At 47.3% G+C, this 25,068-nt stretch overlaps 1 protein-coding gene across 7 annotated transcripts in view; it reads right to left on the bottom strand.

Moving 5' to 3' along the window:
• Nucleotides 1–2,834: 2,834 nt before the first annotated feature.
• LOC111158897 (mitogen-activated protein kinase 9) overlaps nucleotides 2,835–25,068 on the bottom strand; it is a 51,463-nt gene continuing 29,229 nt past the window's right edge. For 4 of the 7 annotated variants that reach the window (XM_022521203.1, XM_022521200.1, XM_022521202.1 and 1 more), the window contains 8 exons: nucleotides 23,820–23,958; nucleotides 15,841–16,006; nucleotides 14,461–14,532; nucleotides 11,190–11,372; nucleotides 10,033–10,157; nucleotides 8,765–8,828; nucleotides 7,740–7,811; nucleotides 4,950–6,175 (listed from right to left, as the gene is read on the bottom strand). In XM_022521203.1, the coding sequence (XP_022376911.1) occupies nucleotides 6,033–6,175; nucleotides 7,740–7,811; nucleotides 8,765–8,828; nucleotides 10,033–10,157; nucleotides 11,190–11,372; nucleotides 14,461–14,532; nucleotides 15,841–16,006; nucleotides 23,820–23,958 (964 nt within the window). In that variant the 3' untranslated portion in view covers nucleotides 4,950–6,032. Of the gene's footprint in view, nucleotides 2,860–4,949; nucleotides 6,181–7,739; nucleotides 7,812–8,764; nucleotides 8,829–10,032; nucleotides 10,158–11,189; nucleotides 11,373–14,460; nucleotides 14,533–14,866; nucleotides 14,939–15,840; nucleotides 16,007–23,819; nucleotides 23,959–25,068 lie in introns of those variants that run through there. The other 3 variants (XR_002641387.1, XM_022521204.1, XM_022521206.1) reach the window with 3 other exon arrangements.

A 25,068-nucleotide genomic window follows, 5' to 3' on the forward strand; every position in this document is an offset into this window, starting at 1 on the left:
AGGGAGCAGAGGGATGGAGAGAGGCCACACGGCATCAACCTCCCATGGGAGCGAGGGTCAGGCAGAGGGCTGGGCCCTAACCCTAACCCTGCTCCTCTACCCATTCCCTGACCTGCGGACGTGGGACAATGACTGGTCTTGTCTTCTGAGTGGCCAACAGCTGTCTAGAGTGCAGATCTAGAAGGGGAAGCCGGGGTCTCCTGCCTGCTCCTCCCAAGAGAAAACCAAAGCAAGAACGCTGAGCACCAGGGTGTGTGACAGACTCATTTTCTCAAGATGTGATGAAGTGCTCTTGGGATTTCTCTGTGGAGTCCCACTGAGATGCTTCTTCCCGACCTTGTTGGCAGAGGGACCCCGCTGAGGAGGGGACAATGTGCCGGCCACATGGGTCCCTCTCTGTGACTGCTGGGGTCCACCTCGAGGCTCTGTCCTCCCACTCAGTGGTGTTAGTCACCACCTGGATGAATTTTCAGAAGGCACATTCATGCTCCTAAAACTGAGAGATTCACTGGAAGGCTCATGAAGTCTGACAGAATCGGGACTAACAGTCATGGCAGGAATCCAGGGACTCTGACAGATTGTAGGGGTCGCGGGTGACATGGCTGGGAAGGTTCAGGCCCTCTGCAATGGTGTTACTTGGCTGGGGAGGATTCGCTTGCCGAGCACGCTTGCTGCTCAGGCTATATCTGGAATATTCTGTTCACTTGGGGCCCACATCTGTAGGGTGCACCAACGTGATGAGGCTCTGGGGGCCAAAGGGAGAGGGTTGGAGGAACTTTGAGTTGAAGTCAGAGGAAGGAAGACTTGTGGCCTACCTTTTCAACCAGCGGAGGACTCCCTCTATCTCACCCAAGGGAAAGGCCTGGGGCTTCAGGCATGGAAGCCTTGGGAATAGATTTCAGTTCCGTTTAAAAAAGAACTTCCTGCTGGCCCAAACCACACAGAATTCTGCAGGGAGGGACTTCCCTTCGTTAAAGCCCTCTGAGCAGAGGCTGGGTGGCCTCAGGTGCCTTTCTGCCCTGAACAAGGTGTAGACTGGAAGGTCTCTCCTCCCATGGTCAGGCTTTATGAAAGCCAAGTGAGCAAATGAAATGAAGGGGAAAGCACACTTATAGGAATCTAAGAGCCAGGAGAGTTTTGGGAGAAGGGCAGAAACTATTACTGGAGAACCGACAACTTAAATAGGGATTTCGGGAGCAAGTTCAGTTTATTTCAAAGCACAGCGTGAACTATTTCTTGGAAGAGATGGATTTAATTTTATCTGTGTCTCCATGAAGTCTGTCTTATAAACCTAGAGTTCCTCTCAGTCTTGCCCTTAAATTTCACATGGAATGAATCACAGAAATGATGCATTTCACTGGACCTGAACCCTTATGTCCTCTTTTTGAGACTACCGACTAGTGCCGGGGCTCAGAGTGAAGACATCCCCAAAATCCGTGTGCATGTGTCCCGGCTGGTGAGAGTGGAAGGGCCTTCCCCTGTAGGCTCTGCTTCCCTCCGTGCACAGGAAGCCTCCAGAAGCTGCTCCTGGAGAATGCAGAATGGGGCTCTTCACATGGTATCCACCAAGGCCCAGGACTCCTCAGAAAGTGTGGCAGAATTTGGTGTTCATGGCATTTTTCTTGGGGGAGGGACACCGTTTCCCTCAGACCCCCCAACAGGGCTTACGGCTAAAAGAAGAGTGAGTTGTGCACCTGCAGGACACAAGGCAGTGTGTAGACCGGCAAGCCCGCGTTTCCTCCCTGCTCTTCCCTGGGCCTGGGGCTGTGTTAGAGAACTCACTCCAACTTCCCTTCCAACTTTCAAGTGCCCACAGAGAGGGGGTGGTAGCAAACACCCTTGCTCACAAGGACTCTGGGCCCACAAAGCCTGGCTCTTTCAAAGCGTGAAGGAGTGTGGCCCAGGGCCTTGAGAACTCGGGGAAGGACAAAATCCCCATGGCTGTGACAGGCACATCCTTCCTAAATCCTGGTCACAGATGGTCTCAACAAGACATGACTGGCCACTCTCCATTTGTTACCAGTTTTCCTGGTCTGAAAACAAAATATTGTGACTGCCTTATTGCCAGAGGGAACCTTACGCTTAAATTCATACGAAGAGCCATAGGAGGATCGGGACAACGTTAGGTTATTTTGAAAGATTACCCTTCCCCCTACCAAAACCCCCCCTTACGACTACACTTAACCATTACAGTTAATAAATAAAAAGGATTTTTTTTTTTTTACCGTCTGCATTGAAAGTCTGAAGGGGGAAAGAGAGATAATGGGGCCCAGACCCATATTAAGAGAAATGTTTTCCTTCTCTAGGGAACTTTACAAATCAGTCCGATACTCCTCTATCTGGAATGATTCTAGCTCTTTTAGGCAGAGAAGAGAAAGCCATTGAGGGCCCTGTTAGTCCTGCGGTTTTAAGTAGTGTACTGGGTGTGGAGCCTAACGTGGGGCTTGAACTCCTGACCCTGAGGTCAAGCCCTGAGCTGAGATCAAGAGTCGGATGCCCTACTGACTGAGCCACCCGGGCATCCCTGAGGAGTGGACTTCTTAAAGCGCCTCAAACCCAGAAGCAAAATCCAAGTGGCTCATCCCGTGTACAAAACCACAAGCAGACAGGCACTGGGAATGATTCTAAGCACGACAGGTGGGGACCCACTGGCCACGCCCTGTGAGGAAAATGCTTGCGCCAGTACTCAGGATATTCGATTGTGTATACTTGCATTATTTCTGAAAACTGAGATGCAGAGTTTGCAGAAACATCTTTTCAGTCAGAGACGTAAAAGAAATGGTTTGCCTGCCAATTAGCAACACTTGCTTGACATTGATGGAGATGATACACCAACACCGACCCGAGTTCACGTCAAATCTGTAATCAGAGATGGTGATGTAGAAAATACAGCCAAGTGTCACTTGAAACCACACAAAAACCGGACATGCTTTACATTTCTTCTTTTAAAATATATCTGTATTATTTCCACCAATCAAGACACACATGATGTATTTTATTATAAGACATTAGGCAACATTACTTCTGAGAGCTGCAGCCCGAAGGTCACGCCTGTACTGGCTGCCAGCACGCAACACCGGAGGACGACGTTAGAAATCCATTGAACTCACACATAGTCACCATGACAGACAGGGCATTGCATCTGGATTAAACCAGTGTCTCAGCCAGCAGTCCAGCCAGGGCCTCTGGGCATCAGCGGGGGCCCTGCCAAGGGTTTTCTCCTACCCGCTCAGAGGCTCTGGGTTTTGGGTCCCAGACAGAACAGAGCCTCACTGCCGTTTCCATGATCCCAACTGATCAATACTGGGCAGTCTGTGTTTCTAGAATGTTCTCCTGTTCTGAGAGACCCCATCTACTCTCAGAAACCTGCACTGGAGGTCAAGACCTGACCGAAGGGAGGCAGTCATTTCCTTTTTGACTGAAAATGAAGCCAACAGATAAAATAAACCTAGTCCAAGTCCCAGGCTAATGATAAATTTCCTAGTTTATAAAAATATGTGTCCAAAGTAGTTACTTCCAGGGTTATGTACACTATAAATTACAAAAATGAAATAGAAAAGACCAGAAAGTTGAGCACGTTTTAGTTCTTTTTCCAACGTCGGCCCTCATCCCTCTAGAGCAGTTTGAAACTGTCTATACTGCACCAGGACCCGGCGCATCTCAGCTCAGGAGGGAGGACCCTGACGTGGGGCGAGGTATTTCTACTGAAGGTGGGCATGGCAGGAAGCCCGTCCACAGGGACGCAGGCTTCCCCTGTGAATGCACGGAGGAGGAAGTGAGCAGAAAGCCAGTCTGCAGGGGCACCCGGCTCTACTCACAAAGGGGCCCTCAGAAGCAGGAGCCCTGTGTGCCCTCAGATCCCCATGCTGCGTTCACCGAGGCCTAGGGCAGTTACACATTTTTTTTTTTTAAGATTTTATTTATTTACTTGAGAGAGAGAGGGAAAGCATGAGAGGCGAGAGGGGAGAGGGTCAGAGGGAGAAGCAGACTCCCCACTGATCAGGGACCCCGATGTGGGACTTGATCTCAGGACTCCAGGATCATGACCCGAGCCAAAAGCAGTTGCCCAACCAACTGAACCACCCAGGCGCCCCAGATACACATTTTTTAAATGCTCCTCTCTCTCTGTTTTTCTTTTTTAAAGACGGACTGAGTGAAGTCTTTTTAAAGAACATATATTAGAGAGAAGGCCGTTTTAAGATGTTTATATTTGGATAATGATAACTTTCTTCACTGTACCATCAGGCCTCCGAAACCAAAGCCATCCTAAGCCACATCATAGGTGTTTCTGCTTCAATCCAAGTCAGCATTTCCATCTTGTATTTGAATACGTCTAAACCTCACAACATAAAACTGTTACTTCAACATGAATTTTGTTCATCAAGGGCTCCAGTCTCCACAGATAAGACCAACCAATGAGATGCAAGTGACGGAGAGAATCCTATGTTTTAGATAACATTTATAATAAACTTTCTTATCCAAGTTCCTCCTCAGAACACATTCTATAGAAGTTGACCCAATAGTTTCCCAAAGAGTTAAACACGGGATATGAATTTGTAACAGAAGAAGCTCAAGGGATAAGCACAGTGAGCCAAAATGTGACCATGGTAAGCCCAGTTCCGCCGTGATAATCCAGTACTCTAGCTTAGGGAACTCCGAGTGATATCCACATCAGAAAGTCTGAAAGCATCAATTTCAGGTGAGCGGTTTTAAATCAGAAAATACTCAAGAGTTAATCACTACTCCTAAGGGTATTTCCTCCACAACCCCATGAGGGGGTTTCCCAGAAGATCCCTGGGTTTCCCTTTAGGAAAAGGAAATGTTCCATGAACTGGAAAACACCACCATCCCAGAGGCATTCTGAATCGCCTTGCTTCCTAAAACAGATCCAAGCTGGGGGGTGGGGTGGGGGGGGCGGTTTACAGGGTTTCTTTCAGCAAAAAAAGAAAATTGTGTAAGAGCGTTAGGTTGGAAACCGAAAACTCTCTCCTGGGAGATGGTGCCTCTCTTGGGGAAGGACCCTGACCAGTCTCGGAGGGAGCAAGTGTTCAGGAAGTCACTGCTGCAGTCATCTTCAGTGACCGTTTTGTCAAATTCTACTCTCGCCACTAATGGATTTGAGAATCTGTCGTCATGTTATTGACATGGAGTGTTAGGCATCTAACAAAGAAGGCGAAGTTTTAGGTGGCAGTTTAAATTAACGAGTCCAGAAGACCAGGAGAAAGGAGCGAGGGTAGATTAGGATTTTAAAGGCATATATGTCTTAAGCAGCACAAAACAGAAAATTTTATCTTGCAATAAAGCTAAAGGTACAGTCATCCCAGACTAAGACAATTTAGAGCAAACAGTGTCCACAAAGGTGTCTTGGTTTTAGCAGTGATAATTCTCAGCCCAAAACATGACAGATTTAAGAAAAGTTGTATCTTTTTTATTTATTAAATAGATTTACTTATATTCCTTCTGAAATACAAAAGATAGAATAAATCATACCGTAAAAGAAGGTAAGATATGATAATATGATGGTGGCCAATTAATACACATAAACCTATTTTTTTCCTGGACAGACACCAAATTACTCAAAAGGATTAAGAGAGAATTCTAGAAGCAGCACTACCTGGAAGATTATTTGGCATTTAAATACTGATTTCCAAAGTGCTAGAGGGCAAGCCTGAGCAAGCACACGTGGTCACATGCATATAAGTCCCAACGGTTACAAAGGATGAGAAACTGTCACTATTACCGTACAACTTTAAAAAAAAGTAAAACAAAATCATCTACTCTAATTGCTCACCTGAAATGACCTTGCACAACTTCTCTACAAGTGTGGCTCGCACTTGTGTTCTTCAGACACAGTCTGCTTCACTGTGAAATCTAGGCAGGCAATCCTACTGGAACTGAGCAGGGGCAAGGCATCGTGTTCCTTACATGCAGAACATGGAGTTTTTCTATTTGGTTCCATCAACCCCCAAGCATTTCAGGCCCATGGAAGCGAGAATTCCTTCACTGAGGACGAGCTTGCGGGTCGTGCCTTATCACCGGCAACCTTCGAGGGGTCCCGTGGAGGCGTCGAGGCTGCTGTCTGTGTCTGAGGCCAGCGTCTGCTCAGTGGACATGGACGAGATGTCGTTGATGGACGACGACCGGGACGGAGTGGCGTTGCTGCTTACTGCTGCATCTGTGCTAAGAAAACCAAGGAGAATAAAATCTGACGCACGACATTGCTGCGGGTCTGGGCAGTGGAGCCTTGGGGCCGTCCCCCCCACGGCTGGCGTGGCTCCAGGCCTCACTGCCAGTGTGGACAAGTGGTGAGCCAGCTGCCCGTGCCCAGCTTTTCCTGGAGTCCTTCTCTGGGCCCAGGATCCCAAACATCCTCCTTTTCTTCCCGGGAGCTGAAAATCATATCCATGCATGCGTATAATCACGCTGAAAAACACCTGCCTCTTTAAAAAAAGATATTCATAGAAAGTTGGTGAATTTATCCTACAACTCTCAGTGTAACAAAAGGCTGAAGCCCAAATAAGGGCTCGAGGGTCATCAGACGTCTCAGCTACAGTCATCAATACTTTGTCCGAGGGAAAAAGCAGTAACCTTGGAACAATTCTTTTGTAATAAAAACGCAATGGAAAAAAATCAGATGGGGAGACACACCTTGAGAGACTCTTAAGTCTAGGGAACAAACTGAGGGTGGCTGGAGGGGAGGGAGGTGGAGGGATGGGGTAACTGGGGGATGGGCATTAGGAAGGCACGTGATGTGATCAGCACTGGGTGTTCTATGCAACTGATGAATTATTGAACACTACATCTGAAACTAATGATGTACTACATGTTGGCTTTTTAAATTAAGAAAACCATGCTAAAATAAAAACTATATACAAACAAACAAAAAGGAAAAAATTAGTGGCCTCCTACTCATTTTATTTTTGTTTTATATATCCTGAAAATTGACATTTTGAGTCTTTAAGGTACATGAAACTATGCTATTTCCTAGGGCCTGTATTTTAGTCTGGTGCAAGCAAAAAATAAAACATTTGAGCTCTCAGAGGCCAGGGCCTGCAGTCTTCAATTTGTGCCTTGTTAACCACAGGCACCTAATTCTGTGCTGAAGTTACGAAATCTCCAGATAATTTACACGTACGTCATGCTGAACAGAAAATTCAAGAGAGAGTCTGTGCCTCCGTGTGCATGAGTGCAGGCTTCTAGGCGGGGGGACAAGTGAGAGAATAAATATAACGTGGAAGGATCTCACTCAGGAAGCAGATGGGACCCTACGACCCTGGGCAAACACCACACGTGTTCTATCTCCGACAGTTCCACGGGGAATCGGCCACCAGGGAGGCAAAGTACAAATACAGGAGAATTAGATGAACAGCTTTCTCACAAGGGAACCAGACTGCATTTTACTTAGATTTGCACGGATTTTCTTCTGGAGCCGGGTGGGGCCTGCCCAGAGAGGGTCATGCACTGTGGTGACATTTGAAATTCAGCTCCCTCATCTATAGGTGGAGCTGGCAGGAGCAGAGGCCAGCATGGAAGCAGGCTGGTTCCAACCCAGTTCTAACCCCCTGAAGCAGGAGCCCGGCAGCTGCTGCCACTGCGACACCCCAGAAAGGCAGCTGACCTCCCATCAGGAGCTTTCGGACCCAGGGCCGGGTGAGCTGCCGTCTCACGCGCCGCTACCATTTAGGAAAGTTGGACGGGGAAAAGGAGACTGGGCTCAAGCTATCAAAGCAATCACTAACCTGAAGGCTGATCTTTGACCACGCCGTTCTTGCTCCTCTCTTCCCAGTCCAGCACTTCCTTGTAAATCAGCTCTTCAAACAGACACGCAAGGGAGAAGCCTCCATCAGTTTCTCTGCATCTCTGAACCCTGCTTCCTAATCAATCGGGGCCACTCCAAGGGCAACGCAATGCCTTATTTTTAACAGTGATATACGGTTAACTCAATAATACTGTCTACCTAGACCAAAACACCCACGTTTCGATACATTACATCTTCTCAACCTGACTGAAGGCGGTTCTGTACCCAAAGGGGTTCTACAAGGGGTGGGGGACTAGCAAAGTGGTTCTCGTGGAGCATTTGAAAGTACCACACGCTTTCGCGCCATTTGCAAGCATTTCTCTCATTACTCGGGGTTCTCCAAATGGAACCGGTATCCAGCTGTGGGGGAGAAGCCCCTCCAGCCCGGCCAGAAATTTATCCAAACTCATCAGTCATTTCTTGGCTTCACCCTTAGTTTCCTTGATTCTGACTTGTAAGTGAAGCAAACAACCTACCGGGGAAGCATCAAGGATTCCTAGAGTTTCGGCATTTGTGAGCCGAGAGAATGCCTTGAGCACCTCCCTAGCACGGAGCGTGGCTGTGTGTGTCGCTCTGCCGAGCCCATGTTCATGCAGGCCCCGGCTCTCCGGTCACCCCGGGGAGAGCAGACGTAATCCGCTTGGGCAGAGCACGTTGCCATGTTTGACCTGCACTGAACCAGGTTCTCAATTCCTACTGATTCTGCTTTTTAATGGGGAATTGCTCTTCGACCTCCTGGTTACGAGCTTAGTTGCCCATGGGCTGTTTGGTGAATCTCACAGTCTTCAGAAGCCACAGTATGCAGCTGATACCGGCTCTTCTTTGTTAACTGCAAGTTCCTGCTCTACTAGGGGGTGGGAAAACCTGGGCTAAGAGGGGCTGCAGGGCCTCTTCCGCTTCCCTAGAAGCTCCTGCTGACAAGTGACTGCACAGGCGAGTGAGGGGCAAAGTCCCATCTGCCTTTACCTTTCCACTCTTCAATCGCATGCTCTCGTTCTTCCAGCTGGGCATCGTAAATCTGAGGTGGTGGCTGAAAATTAAATGACACGTGAAGTCAACAGTTATAAATGTAACGAGGCATGAAGACGGTAAAATCGCTGGGGAGATTCTCATCTATTTATCACGTGACTTTCATTCAATACATGGCTCCTTAAAGGTTTCTTCAGAAGTGCGATGTTACGTCACTTTGCGAATCAAAATAATTAGGGAGAAATTAACCAAGAAAAAAAAAGGAGCTATTGTGGTCCTCTTAATAATGACATGATCTCTAAACACTCTCACGGCATCTGCCCAAATGTACTTATGAAGCAGTAATCATGAGCTGCTTCCTAGTGACCCGCCCTGGATGAGGACTGTGCCGGCTCAGGTTTGCAGTTCTTCACGTCAGAGCCCCCTTACCCAATCCCCGACTCGCACAGGACTGTTCCAAAGACCTGCTTCAAAAGCACATGTCGATAAATGGGGCTCCTTAAAACACTGTTCACTGTGGTGGTGAAGCCCACAGGCCAGCCCTAAAGCGAGCCTGCCCCCATGAATTACGTCTTAGAGCCAGAGAGCGTTCAGGCCACTGCTGCTAAGGTAGAATGGCCCTGAGCCCACAATCGCAAGTGGAATTGCCCTGGGAACCTTCTGGCGGGTGCCTCTGGGGAAGGACAGATAACCCTGGGATTTTTAGCAAGTTTCTTAGCCTCTCTGACCGGGTAGCCTAAACAAGCTGTTACAGGCAAAGCACGCGGCACCCTGCCAGGCACATGCTGGGGGCTTCGTAAGTGGTGGCATTACGATCCCACTCCAGCTTGTGTATAAAGGAAGACAACGTGTCACCATAGTATAGGCCCGTCCACTCCTGAGCTACATGGAGCAACGGCCCCAGGAGCAAGGGTCCCAAAAGGGACTCAGGTCTTGGACGACCCCTGGCCTCTTTGTAGTCAGGAGTCCTCTGAAATCTAGAACTTGTGGGCACCTGGGTGGCTCAGTGGGTTAAGCGTCTGCCTTTGGCTCAGGTCACGATCCCAGGATCCTGGGATCGAGCCCCGCATCAGGCTCCCTGCTCAGCGGAGACTCTGCTGCTCCCCCTGCTTGTGCTCTCTGTCGGATGAATAAATAAAATCTTTAAAAAAAAATGAAATCTAGAACTTGCTATCTTCACGCAGCCGTTCGGACTGAGCCATGGAAGATCCGAGGAAACATACGCCTTGCCCTCCCCCACAAGTCCCTCTGGAACACAGGCTTACTGCTTCGGCTTCAGCAGGGTCATACCAAACAGTAATATAAGGGTGACGTAAAGCTTCGTCCACGGAGATTCGCTTGTCGGGATCAATCACCAACATTTTTGATAACAAATCTCTGGCTTGACTTGCTAGGGTGGAAACAAATGATTAGATGAATACACGAATGCCGAGACACAGAACATCACAGAGGAAACATCACAGTGACAGTGCAGACAGAATAGAGATGTATTCGCCTTGAGAAATTTTGGCAGGTTCCAAATCAATCAAGGCTTTTTCTTTACGATTAAGCCAAGAAGCTACTTTCACTACCATCAGGTTTTTGACCTCAATTTCTTGGCTCTGGATCTGGGAGGGGAGGGAGGGACAGGGCACCAAGGGGACACAGGCCAACAGGAGGCCGAAATGGTGCCTGGGGAGAGCTGCCACTAGGGAGGGCCAGGGGCCCAGCTAAGGGCTGTACTGCTTGACATGCGGCATGGAGCACCGGCAGGCTCTTCTCTTCATGTCCCCTCCAGATGGATCACAACAGACCTCTGAAGCCATACAATGATCTCATGTTTGCCCATGATCGAACACTTCATGGATGCCTCCCCTATACCCAACTGCATGTAACGTTGGCAACATACACTTAAAAAAAAAATCTAGAGATTACTTGTTAGAAAAAAACCAACATGCTCAGTAACTCACCTAAGTTTTGGCAATTAAAGGTCACATCAGTAGGCAAAGGAGAGATGGGGCTTTTCTGACGGAGGCACAGTTTACCCTGAGGTGGAAAGAAATCTATCCTTTCCCTTAAATCACAGCTTTAGTGATGGGCACGGGAGAAGGGGAGGAGGAGCTTTATTTTATCCTACTATGGGCTAGAATCTTAACTCGAGGGTTCCTTGTACCCAAAGACTGTGATTTCCAATTGCTATAATTAACATAAGACTGGTTCAGAGGGACTCGAACCTTTTCATTTTGACCAAAGGTTTCAGCGTGGCCATTCTGTAGAGGGCTCAGGTCTCTAAGACTTCAGGCTGCCCTGTACCTCACTTTATTCGAGGGCTTCCACTATTTTATCTCCCCACATCCAGAGGCGTCGGAACGAGGACCCGAAGAGGCCGAGAGCGGTGCCCAGACTGTGGAAACAGGGATGAGGGAAACAAAGGGCCTCTTACTTTTAATTTTGTCTCGTTCGGATTCGGATGGGAATATCCAATCTGGAAAGAGCTCTTCGAATTTGATGCCGGGGTACTTCGGTCTGTTTTCTACGTAATTCCTCACGGTTGGCTGCAGTTTCTTCATAAAATCCGCAGACGGTGTTCCTAGCTGCTCAATGACTTTATTCCACTGATCAATATCTAAGGAGTCTCTTGAGGAAAATACAACTGAAGGGCCTTATGGTCACGTCACATGAAGTAGCATCATTCAAAGAAACACGAAAACCCTCTTTTGACCTACTGACAGGTAATGAGTGAGGCCATCCCACAGGTGTTTTGATACAATATGCACATACGGTGTGGGTTTCCAAAGTGAAGACTAGTTTTAAAACCTCTGTGCCTTTCTAAACTCTGGTCACAGCATATTAGACTGACCCACCATGGGACGTATGCCTTCCCCTTCTAGACCAAATAACAGTTATCTTGTAACTGAAGGATACCCATGATAGAGGTGATGAAAGATGAAGTTAGATAAATAGGACTTTAGCAAACCGAAATCAGTTTTCACACCGAGGCTACTTAGATTCGAAAGCTCGCTGAAGTAGACAGACCTGCGTCCCGGGGTCACGGCTGGGAAAGCAGAGGCCCCACGGAGGAAGGTGCATGAGCCGGGCCTTGGGGCTCTCGAGCCCAGGCCCTGTCCTCTCCCACGGAACCACGGGCCTGCCTAGGACTGGGCTTAGATGGACAGCTCTGTGAGGTCATTCTCATTCCTCTGGCACTGACCCTGACCATCACTGCAGTACCCTGGAGTGCATCTTACTTCCTTTCAGAGCACATGACCTGGGTTTCGGACTCCACTGTGCTCTAACCATGTGCCAGGTGCTGGACACTCAGTCTCCCTTGGCGCCCAACTTGCTTGTTTGTAAAATGCAGAAAATACCAGCTTTGCCTAGTTCATAGGGGGCTTGGAATAATGGGCATTATGAGCTGGAAAGTGATTCTGAGACTGTAAACAAAGATAACAGAGAATGTAGGCCAGGAAAAAAAAAGTCATGTAAACAGCAATGTTTAAAAACCCATTTTTAAAAGTTGTTTAAAAAAAAAAAGGAATGGAGGTTTGTCTTAGAAAAATGCAATCACATTATTGTGGAAGAAGCCGGGGAGCTGAACAGGCTCGGGGGATGGGCTCTGGCCACTGGAGTCACTAGCATATTCTCCTCCCTCACTCCTGTGTTCCTATGTGCTGCCGGAGCTGGATGGGGAAGCCCTCAAGCCCTTCTCACCACCTTCACTTTCCACTGATCCTCTGAAACATCCCTCGTCTCCCTGCTCCTGCTCTTGTCCGTGAGTCTGTCTGCCTTCAGCCCAGCCTCTGGAACAACCTTTTCCAACATAAGTCAAGTCGGAGCCTAGAAAAGGGCAGGTGCTGAGTAAATGTTTAGTGTGCTCATGATCAAGGGTCATTTCTGTAGACTAACGGGGGGAAGTGAAAGGGTGGGAAGGGAAACATCACCCCCAACAAGCCTGGTGGGCCTTCTGCGTGTGTGCGTGCACTACTATCCCTTGGCTCCCATGGACCTCTCATTATGCTGAAGGGGGATCGAGGCTGAGGGAGGCCGGGACTCCTGTGCGCCTGAGGGTGGCAGCTCCCTGTCTCTGATGGGCTACTGTGGCATAGGAGGTCCTCTTCTACTCCAGGTCATGGATCTGAAGCACATCTCAGAGCACTGCAGTCTAGATGCCAGATTCTTTTCCCATTCTAGTAATTTTTAATCTAATGTTTGAAATAGTGGGCAAAAATTGCCTTTGGAAAATGATGTTAACCCTGTATATATATTTTGAGAATGACATCAGGTGGCCTGATACATAAAAATATTAGTTACCGACATGGCAAGATGTTAATACTTAAGGGAGGAACTTCAAATTAACTTTGTAGTGCACCAGAAAGTATCCACAGTTTTTATACTTTCTGAAGAAAACATTCTTAATTCAAAAAAGGAAGGGCACAAAATGAACAGGAATTGAGACCAATGAAATGTTAAGTAGATCCTTCTAAACTATTTATCTTCAGAATACATCAACTTTTCCCTTTTAAGCTGAGTCTGTTTGCAAGATAAAGACCTCCTTATTTATAGTTTGGAACAAGCGAATCAAAGGAAAGGCAATGGAAAACTGCCAGAATTTATTAGAACAAAATAAAATGCTGTATTTAACTTCACATAAAATCTGTGATGTGAAAAATGTCAAGGAAGGCAAATAAAATGATAGGAACAAATCTTTTCATTCCACATTTGTGTTGTAAAGAATTTATATTACATGAAAGTCACCCTCATAAAATTATAAAAAACTAAAATAACTTTAATAAAATACATACAAAACACTGACTACACAGCTCCATCTCCTTTAAAAATAACCATCAATCTGCCAATGGACAGAGACCACTTTAAGGTTTCATAAGGCAAAAACAAAATCAAAGACTAATGGAAATCGTAAGTGGTTAGAACGCAAATGAAAAAGGGAGCATGTCTGAGTGAAAAATATTAAAGATGGGAGAATGTGAGGAGCGTGATCAAGGAAAGCTACTCTAACGAGCATGTTGTCTCGTCTGCTTTATGCTCTGTGTTATTAATGTGATTTGCTGTCCACAGTTTAAGTTAATCTTCTGCATAGTATATTTACTCAGACTTCTCCAGGTGTGTCACAAAAGAACCTTCTAGATGGATCTTTTAAAAATTTCTACAAAATGTTAGCAGAGTAACAGGCAAGAAAATTAACACATACTGTTCCTCACCAAACTTCTTTTTGATCTCTTTTACTTCAGTCTTATGTAGTGTGCTTCAGTTCTTACTTTGGGGGAAATTATTTTAGTCCATACTAATAACTAGCAAAATGGTATACTAATAATTGAATGACACAATAATACTGGCCTGTTTAACTTAGACAGCAACCTTCCTCGTTAAAACAACTGAATGATCTAAATAAACAGTATTTTTCATTTAAATATCAAAATATGTTTGACAGAATAAATCAATTCCTAAGCTATTTTTGATAAAATTAAAACTAACATAATTGGTTTAATGTAACTCTAAGCCTCAATAAAGTCATTACAGGTAGTCAAGTGAAAAAGAAAACATAAAACTGAACCACTTGGTTTGTGACGCTAATTTAACAAACATAATAAAGACCCCCCCAGGATACAGTCTACAAGTACAACATTTTCCTTTCGAGCTCCTGCTGGCCTCGCCATTTATGGAAAGCATGGCCAGGAAGGTCCCGGGAAGGATACGATCAGTGCCTTGGAAAATCACACAACCTTTCACCAGCTCTCCCATGATGCAACCCACTGACCAGATATCAACTGAAAATAAAATGAAATGATAAAATTATGAAGTGCCATGAACAAAACAAAGGTGAGGAAAAGGAATTCTAACAGTGTACTAAACACACAAATATGGAAAAATAAATGGCTAGCTAAGGGTGAGCTGTCCCCATGGTGCGAACGATTGCCGGCCTCCGCTGTGGCCTTTGGCTTCCGGCAGTCTGGGCTGTAGTGCCTGAGGGTCCAGCACTTTACAGCATGGGAAACAAACAGACCCGCTGACAGAAGAGGTGGCTGTGCCCCCAGAGCTGTGTGCAGGCAGGCGCCCGCCCGCCCCCACGGCCCGTTTTGGGTCTCTCCCTGTGAAGGATACAGTCTCTTCCTGGGAACAGGACTTTATGGAGGACCATTTCTGCCATGATGCACCCGACAGACCAGATGTCCACTACCAAACACCAGGTGATTAAAACCAGCCCGAGACCCCCATGCAGCTTTCTCAAGACCCCCTCCCAACAAAGACAGGCCCGGCTGTCGTCAAGTATGGACACCAAGCCCACTGCGCGACCCTCTGCTACCCTGTCATGCCTGCAGGACCTCCCGGGAGCAGGTGCGCTGGTCTGGGCTTCCCTGGGGCCTGAGGGCCAGACAGAGGGCTACTGTCTGGGCCCTGCTTAGCACTATGGGAGGAGCCAACAGGGCCACCAGGAAGCCATAGAGAGACATCTCTTGGGGGGGGGGGAACACTGGTGACCATCCAGATCACCAGCACGAAGTTTCAGACTCTTTTTTTTTTTTTAATCAGCAATTTGATATTTTTATTTTTATTTTTTTTATGCTTAACATTGAAAAATTTAAGTTTCAGACTCTTAGCGAGTAACTGTGATTGAGTTCTTTTTGACAAATTTGTCGAGAGCTAAGTTACAAAGGGCTCTGATATTGTTCGAGTAAGTTAAGTGTTGATGTTAAAAAACCAGTTTTACACAAAAAACAGCATGTATCACTCCATTTGTACTAAGCTCAAAAAATAAGGAAAAACCAGGCTTTGGCACTGGAAACCAGGGTAACAGCTCCCTATGGGGGCTGAGGCCTGGAGGGGGCCCGGGGAGGTCTTCAGGTACTGCTGGTGTGGTGGGCCTGCACATGTGTCCTAACTAAGCATGTTAAAGTTGGAGATGGTAAAAAAGTACTCGTTTCAAAAGTGAATTTGTATAAGCGGGTGATTTCAGCCCCTGGATACATGAGATTAATGACTTTGCACCTGTGGGCCCGCCCAGGGTGTTTCCTGTGGCCCAGGGGGACACTGCTAGTGGTGAGCCTCCGCCACACAAGGGCGCCGCCCGCACTCACCGTTCTCTTTGTAGCCCATGCCCAGGATGACTTCAGGCGCCCGGTAATAACGCGTCACCACGTATGGAGTCATCATGAAGTTGGTACACGCCGTCCGGGCCAGGCCAAAGTCAAGGATCTTGAGCGTGCAGTCTGATTTTACTACGATGTTGCTAGGCTTCAAGTCCTAGGGCAGAGACGGCTGAGGTGAGCATGACGACCCAGAGCACACTACACCGCCAACCTCGCACTGCAGGGATTCGTGAGGCTGGGGGCTGCGCAGGTACCGGAGTTCTGGGACACCAAGGGGGGTTAGAACTGAAAAGTGGAATTTGGGAAAACCCAACTCTCTCAAATTGAAACAAATACAAATTCACTTCAAGAAGTCAGATGGTCGCCCTCGTCCCTATGTGGGAAACGTCACGACATCTCTTTGCTTAAAACCTCCTTGGAGCTCCCACAGAACCCAGCTTTCCCTCCTCCACACCTGCTCCTCCTTCAGTCCCCAGCTGTCCCACAGAAATATAACGCAGGCCACACGGAATTCACATTTTCTAGTAGCCACCTTAGGAAGGATGAATACAAACATATAAAGTGAATTGTAATAAGGTACCTTATGTAACCCAATATACCCATTAACATTATCATTTTAATATGTGAAGCAACATACAGAAATGATTAATGAGACAGAAATGATTAATGAGACAGTTCATATTCCTTTTTTGGTACTGTTCTTGAAATCCACTGCATGTTAACAATGATACCACATTCTGAGTGCTCGACAGCCCTAAGTGGCTCGTGGCTGCCACACTACTCAGCCCGGGGCTAGAATTCTCTAACTCCACAATCTTTGAATGGAGACTTCTTCTCTCAGACAAAGAATTCCATGGTCCCCAAGCCCGCCCCACCGCACACACCACCCAGAAGGCACCCTCATCTCCCCCTGCCAGAGCCAGTTCTGTGACTGGACACCCGGGCTGTGCTGTCAGCTCTTAGAGCCCAGCCTCATCCAGCGGATGCACCAAAGTTGCTCGCTGTGTGAACACATGTGTCACCCTCCCCTTGACCCCATACCCTGGACACATGAACATGAGTTCCACCCCGGGCCTTTCTTCACGAGGACCCTCTCACCCCCAGATCCTTCCTCAGGCCCCAGGGATCTGACTTCTGGCTGGGGTGGCAGCCTGCACATCCGCCCTAGAAACTGTGCCTTCTCAGCTACCCCTGTCCGCTGTCCTCTCTAGTCACACCGAGCATGGGAGGACCAGGGAAGACTCAGTGTGAGGGGTCAGGCCCAGCACCTGACTAATGCCTTCCAAGGAACATGCACAGATGGGTGCACACAGGTGTGCCTTGAGACAGTTAAAAACTCCATCAGATAAAATTATGTTTCATTACCATTGAATGTTCTCAACTTTTTGGATTCGGTAGAAATATGTAATATTTGAAAACGCAATGAAAATTCCCACCGATTCCCATGCAGAAGCCCTGGCGTCACTGGCCACCACCCTCTCATCCATGTGTCCTGATGTGGGGGAGCCCACGGGAGCTCCCCCATCCCTCTGTGAGCCCCTCACGCACACCAGCGTGCCTTGTGAGGAGGCAGTCATACAGCTAAGGCAAAGAACCAATTTATCTCTAGCTTCTTCTTCTTTTTTTTTTTTTTAGACCAAGACTATGGCAAGAACAGGTATCTCACCTGCTAACAGGTGAGATAATGCTCAACTTTGTGAAGCAAACATTTTTTAAATGTCCAAATGACAAGGAACTATTTTTGGTCTTTTTGGAAAGGAATGACAACATCCAGAGCTGGCCAACACACAGCCTTCCTGATGCTGTTGGTTGGGATATCAAAAGGTGCTTTCTTTAGAGGAAGCTGATTTCTTCCTCTGGAATCCACCCCAGCCTTGATCTAAAGCAAAGCCATAGGGAAAAGGGTTAGTAGAGCAGCTCGCCGTCCACCACTCAGTGAACCGCAGAATGAGGCAGAAAACATGCTGGTCTCCAGCCCCTTCCAAGCTGTCAGAAAATCCTCCCCTCGAGCGGATTTGGTTGGAAGGACACCCTTTACTGCCATCTGCTGGAAAACCGTGATAACAAAATGCAAAGCCGCTGTCTGTGATGTCCTGGCAGGCCTGAAAGGTGCTAGTCTGGGGATGCCTGCCCACAGGAGTGGCTGGAAAAGGTCTCGGGGCTCCTGATGGCCCCCCCCACTTCCATGGCACTCTCTCCTCAGCCTCCACACATAACCAGTGGCAGCTTTCCAAACCAAACCGGACTCAGGGCTTCAAGGTGGTAGAGGAAAGACAGTTCAGCCCCTTCAAAGCTTGAAAACCACCCCAAACAGGGAAAATAAGAAACACACATTAAGATACAAAGGACACACGAACTTGGGGCTTGGCCCACAGATGTGGGGATGGCCACGAGAGCACAGCATCCCTGGGACAGACAATAAGAATGCGTGAAACAACTATAGCCACAGAAGGGCCAGAGCAGAGAAGGGGGCCGAGGGCGTCACCCTATAAGGCACCATTTTTCCCGGCCAGTTCTCAGATCAGTACCCAATGACCAGAGCGGTGTCCTAGGAAGGAGGGCCCTGCACATGGTGACAAGCGTCCGCTGCCTTGATTTCCCCGGTTCTTCCCTAGAGATACCTGCAGCCACTCACCGGGATGACTGAACCCTGGGACAGGAGGCTAAGCAGTCATCTGGAGGACTGTGGGACACGAGCTCTGAGTGGACCCTGAAACGCGATGACCCAAAGCACCATGGTTCCAGCTAGGTGACGACACAGACCTGTGCACACTACGGAAGGACATTGCTGTCTGTCCCACCTGTGTGTGAACAGTTTCTGACCCTCTCTCCCAATCAGCACGGAAGAATGCATTTGCCCTGTCAGTGGCTTCACGCTGTACTAAGGCCTTATTAATCGGTTCTATGGTGGCCAGCACCGCAGCTGCAACCAGCACTACCTAGTTGCATAGGCCTTGGCAGCGAACATTCTCCGGGACCACTGAGTTTCCTCCAGGGCCAGACTGGGGACTCAAACAGGGCTGTGACATGGAGCGCCGTCCTTGAGTTCCTTGAGTTTCAGTGGTGGCCCTAATCTCCTCTATCTATGCCGACCCCGGAGATCAAACATGTTTTTGACTTATCCTGGTGGGACAGTCTCATGTGTCCATTTGGCCTTTGCCATCATGACACCTCTTAGCTTGCAGGCCAAGGAACCAGTGAGGGGGTCACTCCAACTGCCCAGTGTATCTGTTCCGATCATACAATTTCAGGACTGGGGAGGGGACTGCTGGCTGCATCCACGGGCCCAGTAGCCTGTTCTGAGCCACCAGAGTCAGACCCCTCAGATATGAAGGTCTGGGTCACATGCAGGCAAGCCACGGAGACCTGGCAAGGCGACAGCCGAGGGAACAGAGAGTGGAGAAGGGAAAGTGTGCATCTGTTGTGGCCCAGAGAGCAACTGCTGGGACAGGAGCTACCTTATTCTCAAGCTCCCCTCAGGAAGAGAGACCCATGGGGAGCACCACAGAGCTCCTCCTGACCTGTGTGGCTCCTGGCCTGTGACAGTGTGGGGCAGGAGCCCATTTCGGAGACACCAGACTCCAGCAGGCGGCTTGGGGACTGCGGTGGGGGAAGTTTTCTGAGGGCTATAGTTGCAGCCTGCAGCCCTGCCCTCAGCCCCTCCAACAGCTCAGCCCTGGGCTGCCTTCCACCCGCCTCTTCAATCCCTGCAGCCCACTCCCCAGCTCTTCCTCACAGGCCTTCACCTAGTACGAGTCTCGCAGGTCCAGTCCCATCCTGGCAGGCCATGCTGTCCATGAAAAACCCCACATGCTCTTTGGGGACAAAGAGTGGCGGAGAGGCAGGAAATGACTTGGCTGAGTGTGGTACATTCCAAACTCAGTGAGCAGCCCGAGCACCACAAGGGGGACCACAATGCCCAGGAAAGGGTCAGGGCTTTCCAGATCTCCCCAGCTCCATCCCAGAAGAGAGGCCCAGGCTCCTTCTTCACCCCTATGGCCCCATAACCTAGAAAAACTGAAACCGAGATTCCAGACTTGGGCCTCGGCACAACAGCAACAGATATGCTGGTGGGAGGCACAGGGAGGGCATGGGTGTAGCGGAGGTCTGCATCCTGACCCAGCCCCACCCCACCCAGCTTCTGACACCAGGCATTCTGGGCATTCTGAAAGAAATACTACAAATTTTCCAGAACTCTAGGGCATAGCCTTCCAGACTGAAGGCCATCAAGTGCCCACCACAAGGAATGAAAAAATTTCCGTATCAAGGCATATCATCGTAACGTTTCAGAATCCAAGAAATGAAGAAACATTTTTAGAGGATCCAGAGAGAAAAACACAACAAGGCACTTGCAAATGATCTGGAGTAAGAATGGTATTAGAAAGCTCAAAAGCCAAACTACACCACACTAAAACAGGGTCCTGCATTTACAACTCGGAGGGCAACTGATTTGTAACTAAGAATTCTATATCCAGCCAAACTACAAATCACATGACAGGCAGGGCAGAATGAAGAGTTTTAAGCATCTGAGGCCGCAAGAATGTTTACCTCCCATGCACCACTTCTGCAGAAGCTATTGGAGGATGTGTTCCACCAAAATAAGGGAATAAACTGAGAAAGACAGAAAGGGGTCAGGAAGCAGGTTAAGGAAAGCCCCAGGGAAATGCTAGGGCCAGGGCCAGGATGACCCCCCCCCCCACCGCATCAGGTACGGGGGTGGGGGGCAGCCAGTCAAGGTGGGAACAGCGCTGAGGCTCTGAGAGCGAGGGTCCATCCGCAATGAAACAGCACATCACCTGGACACACTGAGAGGAAACCCAGACGCTTGGCAGAAGGCTTTGCGTTAACGTAGCAAGGAGAGCAGAGCAAACTACTCGCTCCTTGAAAAGCAAAAGAACAAAGACCACAAGTGTCCTTAACTCTGGGGGCGAAAAGTTGAAAGGAAAAGAAATTCTATCGCAGTGTAAACAGAAGACTGCGGGGAGCAGGGGGCATTTAAGTGGTCAGAGTGATAGACAACACACCACCCATACTGGTCCAAACCCGACAACACCGCCAACACCAGGGAGGTCAGGCCACGGGAAAGGTAGCCGAAGGGAAGGGGAAGCTTTGGGTCAGGGAGAGGGAGCTAAAGTGATACCTTATGCCCCAAAGGGAAGGGATGGGGATAAACACCAAAATAACAGCTAAGAGAACGGAGTTTGCTTCTGGGGAGCAAGAAATTAGAAGGAGGAAGTGGGGACTCTGTTTTTTTTTTTTTTTAATAAATATTTGTAGAACTATTTGACCCCTGATTAAAATAAGGAACAAATCAACCAACTTGTTCAGAGAGTTGCAGAATAATTACAAACAAGGTGATCCCATTTGAAAAGTATAAACTGAAAAGGACATCAGTACACACAGATACATTGGTAGTAAGGTAGTCACTCTAAAGTTTGGGAGCAAACACCCAGCTGCTATCACCAGCCACCCCCATTCAATAGCAGAGAGCTGGAGGACTTTCCCTTCTTTTAGGTTTTTGAATCATACAAGGTAAAAAGTGGTGAGGCTATCAATGTTTTATTTTTCAAATAATTAAATTTTATATTTAGTATAAAAGCATTTTAATAAGCAAAACTGAAAATGTGTATTTTGTGCATGGCACTGTGTATGAGAGAAAGGACCAGAAAGGCTCATGGACAACCGTCAACCCACTAACGGGCTTTTCATCACCTCTTGGGTCCTGGCCGGGTGGGCGGGGTGGGCCACTGGGAGCTTCTCGCTATTTGCTCTATCTCCCTTTCCCACTACCAGCACGTGGTTCTTTCACGAGCGAGCACAAAGTCCAGCAGACCCGTGAATGTGTGAACAGGCAGAAGACAAGCAGGCGGAGTGGCAAGTCCTGGTGGGGTGGTGGACAGGATGGAGAAGGGCTTGGTGGGATCATCTGCTTGGGTGTTCTCGGGTTTCTAAACACTGTGCTGGGCAAAGTAGACACCCCTTTGGACACTCTTTGATATTCTGGTCATCAGGAGTGGGACCAAGCTTCAGGGACCGAACATTCCCTAACATGGGCATGTGTGCTGCAGCCCTGGAAAGGCCCCTAGGATACTGCTTCCCCACAAATCTCTGGGCCCAGGAAGGGAGGAACAAGTAAGGCAAACCATTTTCCTTTACAAAACTGATAAGGCTTAACAGAGTAAGGCTGGAAACTTATTTTAAAGCGTCAGTGTAACACAAAATGTGGTTAAGAGCTAGGAAGAGTGTCTTAATTTATATAATGGACTGTGAAAATTTTAGGAAGCAAGAGAGAATAGTATGTTGGGAAATGTTTATTTTTAATTTAAAAAATGAGTATTATTATGCTAAGTGAAAGATGTCGGTTGGAGAAAGACAAATATCATATGATTTTATTCTTCTGTGGAATTTAAGAGACAAATGAGCAAACAGGGAAAAAAAAAGAGAGTGAGATAAACCAAAAAACAGACTCCTCACTATAAGAGCATAAAGTACTGGTCACCAGAAGGGGGAAGGTAGGGGGATGTGGGAAACAGGTGATGGGGAAGAAGGAGGGCCCTTGCTGTGATGAGCACTGGGTATATCAAAGTGATGAATCATGATATTGTACACCTGGAACTAATATTACACTGTAAGTTAACTAACTGGAATTAAATAAAAACAAAAGAAAAAAATGAATAATATTATTTTAAAAGAAAATTTGTCAACAGAATTTATATTATTTTAACTGGACACTTGGTGGCAGCAAAGGCCATATTTTAAATAACATCACCCAGTCAGGAGCCCAGTGTGTGTGAGGCCCCACACAGGGCCCTGGCTGGGGACCAGGTATGCCGCCCAGGCCCGCGGGCTTTAGGGTCCCAGATCTGAGGCTCGTGGCTAGGGGTAAGGGCAGTTGGGTCCTCTGTGGATTGGTGGGCTGTGCAGTTGTGGCCAATGTTTCCTGGCACCTAACAGATCTACCACACCATTGAAAATCTCTCTATTCTTTCCTTTATGAATAGGCTTCTTTGTTCCGGTCTCACTATCTTTCTCCCCACACAGATTGTGGTTCAGAGAAATGACAACTTCTTGATGTTGGAATATAATATCTAAAGACAATCTGTTGACAGAATTAGTACGGTAATAATTTAGGGAATGCTAAGAATGTTTCCAACACAATTCTATTATCTCTGCCTGTAGTCTCACTCAACATTTTATTGTCAAAGAAAATTCTATCCTGATGTTGTGCTTGCACAGTGATACAAGTCAAAAAAGAAACAAAAACTCCTAAGAGCAGCTTACAGAAGTACACTGTATCCACTGGTTTTTAAATGCTACCTCCTGACAGAGTACAGCCAGCTGTCCTTCAAATCCCAGTTTAGGGGCTCAGGACACCCATCCTGGGCCATTCCAGAAGTTCCCACCGAGGGGACAGGATGCTGCAGTGGCAAAGCTTTACGACTCTAAGAAATGGGTATTTGGGCTATAATTTATGTATGACTTCTCAAGCAATGGTATCATTTACTACTTAGCCTCTAACTATTCCCCACCCCAAATCTAAACTCCTGCCTCATTAAAAATGGGATTTCAAATACGGCAAACATATTAACAATGAACAAACAGATGGTTCTGGGTAAATAACATTGGGGAGTTCTCTGTTCTATTCTTGTAACTTTTAAACTTTAAGTTACTTCAAAATTAAAGGTTAAAAAAAAAAAAAAAAAAGGTAAGTTTTCTTCTGCAGCATCAAACCAAGCAGCTCAAGCCTGCATCCGGAGTGGCTTGTGCGGGCTTGGGCCAACAAGGCGCTCCACAGATGTCTTCTAATCTCAGTGGGATTTGGGAACTCAACACGATCCCATAATTTCTTTGGATTCTTTTGACACTGGCAACTTTTAAAAAAATATTAAGTTCTTTTGTGCCTGGAGAATCATGACTGGAAAATGTTGTGACTTTAAAAATAAAACTAACGTGGTGTCACTACTTACTCTATGAATGATACCAGCTGAATGCAGATGTTTAATACCACAGAGCATCTGGTAAAGAAGGTAGGACATCCTTTCATGGTCCAGCTCCATGTGAATAACCTGACATAAGTTAGCATCCATTAATTCCATAACCAAATACCTGGGGGAAAAAAGATCAGCCATGTACACATAAAAATCACCCAAAATTCTTTTATGGTCCTAAACTATATTTATATGAAACAGTAATAACTTACTACTTAGTTACTGCACTAGCTAAAATTTTGAAAAAAAAAAAAAAAAAAAAAAAAAAAAAAAAAATGTTTTTTTTAAAAAATTAAAAAAAAAAATGTTAAAAAAAAAAAAAAGCAAACATATAATGGAACTTAGCAGAAGTTTTCCAAAAAAACTATCAACATGATGTATTTCACATTAAAACAATTTTTAAATCATAGACAATAGAATCTCAAATATTCAAATTCTCCCAAATCTTTATGTGTTTGGTTTTTTTGCTATTGGATCATACTTACCAGTAGAGAAACCGTGCTGTTACTTCTCTCATGTTAAGAGAATGCTTGACCTTCTGCCCCCACCAGCTATACCCCATATTCTTGCTCTCTGCAAGCAAAACTCCCCCAAGAGGTGTCTATACTTGTCATCTCCCATTCTTCTCCCATTTGTTCTGAAGCCCACTTCCATGGGATATGTGACCCACCACCCTGCTGCAAGTGTCCTTGCCAAGACCCTTGATGACTTGCATGTCGCTAAATCCGATGGCCTGTCCTACAGTCCTGGCTAGCCGTGCCCTGCTCCCCTTCCCAACTTCTTACTGTTGGGGGTGCCACTGCTCACGCCTTGGCCTCCTCCTCTTCTCTGACTATCACTGTCTTGGTGATCTCCTCTGGTCGCTGGTCTGAACACTTTAAACACCATCTGCAGACCGTCGACTCTCAAGTTCGTACCTTCTGCCCAGACCTCTCTCCTGAATGCCAGACTTATGTATCTAACTGTCCATGTCCCAGGCCTACTTGGGTATCCAAGAGGCATCTCGAGGCCCATGTCCAAAACTGAGCCCCCAGTTCTACCTCCCCCACCAGTTGGCTCTGCCTGTTGCCCTCCTGTCTCAGCTGGGAGCACCTGTAAGGGGCTCAGGCCAGCACCAGGCGTCACCCTCAGCTTCCCCTTCCTCACACTGCAGTCCTCTACAGTGGCTCCCCTTTCGGGACAGTTTCAGCCTCCGGTCTGTCCCCTTTACCTAGTACCCTCTGGCCTA

Source organism: Enhydra lutris, unplaced genomic scaffold, assembly GCF_002288905.1.
Source record: "Enhydra lutris kenyoni isolate GAN:26980312 unplaced genomic scaffold, ASM228890v2 scaffoldscaffold64, whole genome shotgun sequence".
In the NCBI taxonomy this organism is placed as follows: domain Eukaryota; kingdom Metazoa; phylum Chordata; class Mammalia; order Carnivora; family Mustelidae; genus Enhydra; species Enhydra lutris.